This window comes from Pseudomyrmex gracilis, unplaced genomic scaffold (genome assembly GCF_002006095.1).
Source record: "Pseudomyrmex gracilis isolate BER0280 unplaced genomic scaffold, ASM200609v1 scaffold_770, whole genome shotgun sequence".
NCBI classification, from domain to species: Eukaryota; Metazoa; Arthropoda; class Insecta; order Hymenoptera; family Formicidae; genus Pseudomyrmex; species Pseudomyrmex gracilis.
Window position 1 is genome coordinate 1 of NW_018021354.1, and position 6,950 is coordinate 6,950.

General features: G+C 34.1%; 2 protein-coding genes across 7 annotated transcripts in view; both read left to right on the plus strand.

Annotated features, from left to right (window-relative positions):
• Positions 1-104: 104 nt before the first annotated feature.
• LOC109861454 (neurophysin 1-like) lies at positions 105-1,594 on the plus strand. 2 transcript variants are annotated; one of them, XM_020441115.1, is made up of 4 exons: positions 105-120; positions 399-721; positions 1,106-1,310; positions 1,413-1,594. In XM_020441115.1, exons 2-4 carry the CDS (start codon positions 596-598, stop codon positions 1,514-1,516), a joined length of 435 nt encoding a protein of 144 aa, XP_020296704.1. In that variant the 5' UTR covers positions 105-120; positions 399-595; the 3' UTR covers positions 1,517-1,594. The 2 variants fall into 2 exon arrangements, with proteins under 2 accessions (XP_020296704.1, XP_020296703.1); XM_020441114.1 differs by lacking the exon at positions 105-120 and adding an exon at positions 144-264.
• Positions 1,595-3,812: 2,218 nt separating this feature from the next.
• Positions 3,813-6,950, plus strand: part of LOC109861450 (serine protease HTRA2, mitochondrial) — a 7,940-nt gene continuing 4,802 nt past the window's right edge. For 3 of the 5 annotated variants that reach the window (XM_020441106.1, XM_020441107.1, XM_020441109.1), the window contains exons 1-7: positions 3,813-4,382; positions 4,574-4,703; positions 4,824-4,910; positions 4,989-5,180; positions 5,263-5,413; positions 5,503-5,659; positions 5,761-5,936. In XM_020441106.1, the coding sequence (XP_020296695.1) occupies positions 3,997-4,382; positions 4,574-4,703; positions 4,824-4,910; positions 4,989-5,180; positions 5,263-5,413; positions 5,503-5,659; positions 5,761-5,923 (1,266 nt within the window). In that variant the 5' untranslated portion in view covers positions 3,813-3,996 and the 3' untranslated portion in view covers positions 5,924-5,936. Of the gene's footprint in view, positions 4,383-4,573; positions 4,704-4,823; positions 4,911-4,988; positions 5,181-5,262; positions 5,414-5,502; positions 5,660-5,760; positions 6,138-6,950 lie in introns of those variants that run through there. The other 2 variants (XM_020441108.1, XM_020441110.1) reach the window with 2 other exon arrangements.

Here is a 6,950-nt window from a genome sequence, read left to right on the forward strand (position 1 = left end):
GTCCGAAAACGCAACGTGACAGATCTCGCGACTCTCTAATACAACAACTCGCTGGTCGCCCGGCAACGAACAGTCGCGCCGAGCGCACGCCGTTCAGGCGGCTCCCGCGACACATACACGGTGCCCCTCGCGTAACAATATAAATGCTGGGTTTTGCTTTCTATTGATTTATTTGTGATATTTCAATTTTTCTTGGTTTCATAATACGTGTAACAATCAGCTGAAGACATAATAAAAAACGTGCTATATTGTGATTAGAAATGTGTAATATATTAATCATCTTAGTTTTCACTTATTTAAGAGCATTTTATATTATTTGCGCGTTTTTTATCTTTGAAGATAGAGCGAAAACCGTGTAGCTACCGACAATGAATGAGAAATCATATTTTATTCCATAGACATTTTAGATTTTCATAATCCCCAGAGTGCTCCATTGTGAGTAGGAATATTCGAACTATGTCTCGGAATACTCTATAGGAATTTCAAATACTAACGATATGTATATAATCGACGGAACTCCTCGAGCAACATCAGTGTTTTTCTGACAGGCGATACATTATTCTAAGAGAACAATCCTTCAAACATCTTATTCAGAATGCTTAAAGAACTTGTTGTTTTGGCGAGTCTAGTCTTTTTGAGTTATGCCTGTTTGATTACAAATTGTCCTCGCGGTGGAAAAAGGAGTGACATTGCATCTTCTTTAGGAACTGTAACCCGAGAAGTGAGTTTTCTTTTGTTTTAAACAATATTATTTTATTTGGTTCAATAGCCAGTTTTCTTAAATTCTATCTAGCAATGGTTTTGAAGATAAATGATCAAATCTCTATCTTTGTCTATTTTATATAAATGTTTTAGAGATATTGAATTTATCAAATTTTAAAAATTTTAAATTGCATATATGTGTATATATATGTAATTCAATTACATATCTAATATGTAATTACAATAATTTTAATTACATGTGTATAATTTATATATAATTATATCAAATATGTAATTTATACTTCCACTATATTGTTAGTCATACATTTATAATTACGTTTGTGTTTTTTTCACTTTACTAATTTACTTTATTAATTATTAATTCATGTTTACTTTCTTCTAGTGTCTCTCATGTGGTCCTAATCGTCTGGGTCAATGCTTCGGGCCTTATATCTGCTGTGGCCCCAGCATTGGCTGTTTCTTAGGTACACCTGAAACATACAGATGTAGAAAGGAAAGCCTATATTCCAGACCCTGCATTGCTGGATACGCAATGTGTCGTGGAAATACCGCAAGATGTGCTACAAACGGAATTTGCTGCTCGCAAGGTGAACATAAAAAAAACATTTCACAGAAAAAAGGAAATTTAAAAATCATTGAGTGATCAGTGAGTGATCACAAAAAAATGTATGATTCATTCATTTTTACAGAATCCTGCCATGTCGATTCATCCTGCAAAATTTTTGACAGTAACAATCGCAAAATCGATGCTGATCTCTCAGGCAGCGAAGTTTCCAATGAAATACTTCAATAGACTTCATTCCATAATTGTCACAAAACATTTCGAATCGATAAAAAGATGTAACTATATACTTGTATTAATGACGAAATAAATAATTAAAACGCAAAAAAACAAATTGCCACTTAAACCAAGATTATATTTGTGAATTCTGTTTTTTCCCACATTTAAAATAATACCTTTACATATTAATAAAAAACTTTCGTACATCGGCGTGTTGGTGTTAAAATCAGAGGCGTTTGCAACACCTGCAAAAAAACATCGTTGGAGACTTTTTCAGATTCTTGTTTCAAACAATGTCATACATCAATAGATACTGATATTGATACTGATACTGATATATTTGGAGCGGGTGAGACTACAAAAGTTCCTAAAATGTCACTTAAGTGACAGCAACACAGATACATGAACGTAACATTGCCGTAATAAAACGGAAAGTAACAAGTAATATAACGTGTTTGTTACATGTAACGTTCACGTTAGTTGTAATTTCCCACTCATACCAAAGTACAGTTATATAATCTGACTATAACATGTTACTAAAATGTTATATTACTGTTGCAGTAGTAACTGAAAGATTATATAACAATTATATAGATTACTATATTATATAGATTACTAAATTGGTACATAACTGCGATATAAATTAATTAATTGTTAATGTAAGTGTTATATAATTATTTTTATTTGTTATAAACTAGTACTATAACTATTTAAAAAATGGTCAAAGCCCGAAGCACGGTGTTCCTAAGATTGACTGGTCAATGCACGAAACAATTAAGCGTCTTGGTCAAAACCCAAAATAGTTTTTTTAGCGTACTTTTTATTATACGCTACTGTATCGTAGTGACATATATAGAATAGATTAGTTAGGTTTTTTAGATTAGGTTTTCACGGGGAGGAAGTGCCCGCTCACACGTTACAATAATATAAGATACAAACAAAATGTTTTATTCGTCTCAAATGTCTATTTGAGCTTTGACCAAGACGCTTGGTTCTGCATTGACCAGACAATTCTAAGAACGCCCGTGCTTGAGGCTTTGACATAACATGTTCATAAAATACATCACGAGACTGTTTTTTTTCACTTCACTTTCTATAATAGTTTGTACTAAAGGTATCATATCTTTTTTTTAATCAATATATATTTTCACAACCATACATATCTTTTTTTTTTATATAGAATCTTCAAATTCTATTCACCAATAAATCACTCGATCATATCTATATAAATTGTCACATTACAGTAACGCAGACATAAAATTTGTCATATAACATGTTACATTACATATACATTATTGTTATCTCGTTGTTGCCAGTAAGTAACAAACTATATAATAATTTCATTACAGAGTTATATTGCATAAATAAGAGAAAATTATATATAATTTCAATATAAATCAAGTATAACAACTGTTACATTATATGTTACTTCCATGTTATGTAGTAGTTATATTTTGTGTTTGCTGAGTTAGATCTGTTTTTATGAGTTCCTCTGTGACTCTTGCTCTTGAGGCCCCGATTCAGTTCGCATTTCAGTCGATAAGTTGGATCTACCTGGGCGTCCATCCCTGGAGGAAGCTTCGCCCTGGGGAGTCAATCTCCCTGGGCGCCCATCCCTCGGAGGAAGCTTCGCTTTGGGGAGCCGTATTCGACTGTAAGAACCGGCCAGAATAATCCGAAAATAAGGATTCGAGAACCTGCCCAGCAAACACAAAGTAACAGTAACGTAACATTAATGTTATAATTTCCCACTCAACTGCGATGTAACTGCAATGTAACATGCTTTGTACGTAGCAGTTACATTGTTGAGTGGGAAATTATAACATTAATGTTACTTTAACATTAACTGTTACTTTGTGTTTGCTGGGTGGGACCTCTCTACAGACCTGATAACCCCCTAGGCTGCGAACCTCCAGACCGGTTAATTCGGGATTACACTTGAATTAATTTTTGGAGGCCCAATTTAGTTCGCTGATCAACTGATAAATCGGTTGAAGGAGGCCGGAAAAAAATCCTTAGGTGATAAGCAGATTCGAACTCGGGACCTCTTGGTTCGCAGCCCCTGCACTCAAGCCGCGAGACCACTGGACCGGTTACGTTAATAGATAGGCGATAAAATATTCTTATCTTGCCAGAAATGAAAAAAAGCTCGGAAAGTCTCTATTAAAAACCCACTGCCGACGACGAGTCGTCGGAAACGCAAACTCAAACGCAAAATATAGCTAATCGATCGATGCGATTAATCGATTACAGTTGATTAGACACGATTAGGCAAATTTCTAACAAAGTGCTCGGCACTCAATTTTTTACACATGTATTTTGGCGCGACCAGTAAAAGTCTTTCAATATTACAATAAACTGACATGATTTTTAATGCGCCAGTGCCTTAAAATGGACGTGCGATGTAATCGTGCGCGTTTAAATTTTACAGTTTTGCGAAATTCGTCGTTTGATTAGCTAACCTAACCTGACTCCACATTTCGGTCTAAAAAATGGCGTCTCCCTTGTCACGATTGCCGTGGATATTTCTTGTGAGAAACACGACGCGAGCAGCGACGATCGTGCTTAACAAACGGCACGCGAGAATTCGCACATTCTGTCAGCAACAGCGAGGACAAAACATGAACGATTCCAGAATGCCGGGACTCCTAACCTATGTCGCGCTTGCCCCGGTGGGAGTGCTGTTTGGGTACACATTAAACATTATCTGGGAAGATTACATACAACGGATATGTAAGAATTTCAAAGTGCTCGATCTTCATGTTCATGCTCTTTCGCTGAACGATAATCAGAACAGGTCCAAGTACAATTTTATAGCAGATGTGGTAGAGACTTGTGTCCCATCTGTGGTATACATCGAAATCAAGGATAATAGAAGGTCAATTACTAATTTTAATTGCACAAGATCATTTATTCTGTTATTTTCTAGATAATAGTCTTATAAATAAATCACAAGAACAATGTTGTTCTTGTGAGTTATGTTTTGTGAGATGTTATGCATTATATTAAGATACATTACAGCAATAATGCTTATGGGATATGTACTAATTGCTGCTAACTGTAAAATAGGCTAGACTTCTTTACAGGAAAGCCAACTACTACCAGTAATGGATCTGGATTTATTGTTAGTGAAGATGGTTTAATACTTACAAATGCTCATGTTGTGATAAATAAGCCTAATACAACAGTGCAGGTAAATGTGAGTTCTCCTAAGAATCCTATTTCCTTTTCCAAACATCCTATACATGTATAAAGTTTGTTGATTTTTTCTCTTGTGTGTTATTATTTTAAACAATTTGAGTTTTATTTATTAATATAGGTACGACTTAATGATGGTAATACATACATAGGAGTAATAGAAGATGTTGATATGCAAAGTGATCTTGCCACTGTGCGAATAAAAAAGGTAAGAGACAGTTCTATTCTCTTATATATAAAAAATTTGTGTGTACTAAAATTTCTTTCACAATTTCTGACTACACAGACAAATCTACCTGTGATGAAGCTTGGTACCTCGGCAACCATCAGACCAGGAGAGTTTGTAGTAGCTATTGGTTCTCCACTGTCTCTTAGCAATACAATAACAAGTGGAGTTGTGAGCAGTGTGAGTAGACAAAGTGAAGAACTTGGTCTACACTCGCACATGGAATACATTCAAACAGATGCAGCAATTACTGTGAGTAATTTATTAATTTTTGAATGGAATATATCAACTATTCTGTCCTATTGATTTTTTGTTATCAACACATTTTTTATAGTTTGGGAATTCAGGTGGACCACTGGTGAACTTAAACGGAGAAGCTATAGGTATAAACGCAATGAAAGTGACGTCTGGCATTTCATTTGCTATACCTATAGATTATGCAAAAGAGTTCTTGAAAAAGGCGGAATGTCGTCGAAAAGGCAAAAGTAACTAGAGTCAAATTTTGTATAGCCGTTTAAATTTTGTCTCTAAGCTTTCCGTATTCCTCTATACTTATTACACATTATTTTTATAGATTTGATCACTCACGAACCTAAGAGAAGATACTTGGGCATCACAATGCAAACTCTGACGCCAGAGACTTTGCTTGAAATGCAGCAACACAGCGACTATATGAATGTCAGGCATGGAGTTTTCGTGTGGAAAGTAATGGTTTCATCTCCGGCTCACTTGTAAGTCAGCGCACATATTTAAACTTGAATATTACAGAGATGTGTCTGGTATTGAAAAAATTATAAGCGTGATGTGTTTTGCACAAATTTGATTGTTGCAGAGCTGGATTGCAGCCTGGAGATATAGTGACGCACGCCAATGGTGAGGTTGTATGGAATTCACAAGCCATTTACAAGATTCTAGAACAACCAGGGCCAATAGATTTGCAAATTATGAGAAGAGGAAAAGTTTTATATATAAAAGTCAATCCTGAGGATTTATAGGAGTTGTTTTCTGGTATTTATAAAAACAATTTATAAAAGGTCTATTTTGCAAAACCTTTGTATTATATACATGCACTAATTCCGATCCCACGACGACCATGAAAACCATGAAAACGTGAAGTTTTCACTGTCAAAACGTTATTATCAAATATTTCCAATTAGAGGACACAAACACAAAAACCGCAATAATACTTTTTTTTAATGTTTTTGTTCTGAATCGATTGAGATTAAAAAGAAGTCGATTGGTTCGATCATTGATAAAATATAAATATTTCATATTTCCGCAACTGTCAAAATTACTCATTTTCGCGTAATAGAAGCACGGAGTGCTCGCTTCGTTCGCGCGCGACTTCATTGCGCGTGAACTTGGCGCGAGGCACTACCGTGCCTCTTGATCTTGCTATAGATTTGTCATAACTTTATATGTAAATTGATATGATACGGTCTCTCGAAGAAAAGACACGTATATATATATTTGCTTGCTTCTTGTGTACATAAAATATAACAATTATATATATGATATACAAAAATTCATATATATACATATGTATATTAATTTACATAATATTGGCGATTGTTCAAAAAGTATTGTTTGAGCGCATTCGTAATATTATCTTTGATTTTTCTGTAAAAATGCTATATGTATGTACTTTTACGCTATATATACTTTTTGAGTGATCTAATGACTTTGAAATCAAGTTGATATTATAATATCTCAAATTATATATAGTTTATTAAATAAGAATACATGTAAAATGTTACATACATGAACAAAAACATTTTTGCACAAATATATTTATTTTTTGAGTATATCATACATGTTTGTGCTTTCGGTGTACGTTCAGCTCACGATGTTTAAACCAGAGACCATAACAATTATAACCAAAATGAAAAACAGTCATAGGATAAGAAGTATTTTTTGACTACAATGTTTTTAGTTACAAATAATTATTAACAATGACCAAAAATCTGTTGTGTTGTCGATAATCATTATAAATGAGCAAAATTTACTTTGATTTTTAATAAC

Excerpts from the sequence above, each read along its gene's own strand:
- LOC109861454 (XM_020441115.1), top strand. The coding sequence starts at position 596 with ATGCTTAAAGAACTTGTTGTTTTGGCGAGTCTAGTCTTTTTGAGTTAT. Across the intron at positions 722-1,105 it reads TAGGAACTGTAACCCGAGAA|TGTCTCTCATGTGGTCCTAA; the intron begins GTGAGTTTTCTT and ends ACTTTCTTCTAG. Across the intron at positions 1,311-1,412 it reads CGGAATTTGCTGCTCGCAAG|AATCCTGCCATGTCGATTCA; the intron begins GTGAACATAAAA and ends TCATTTTTACAG.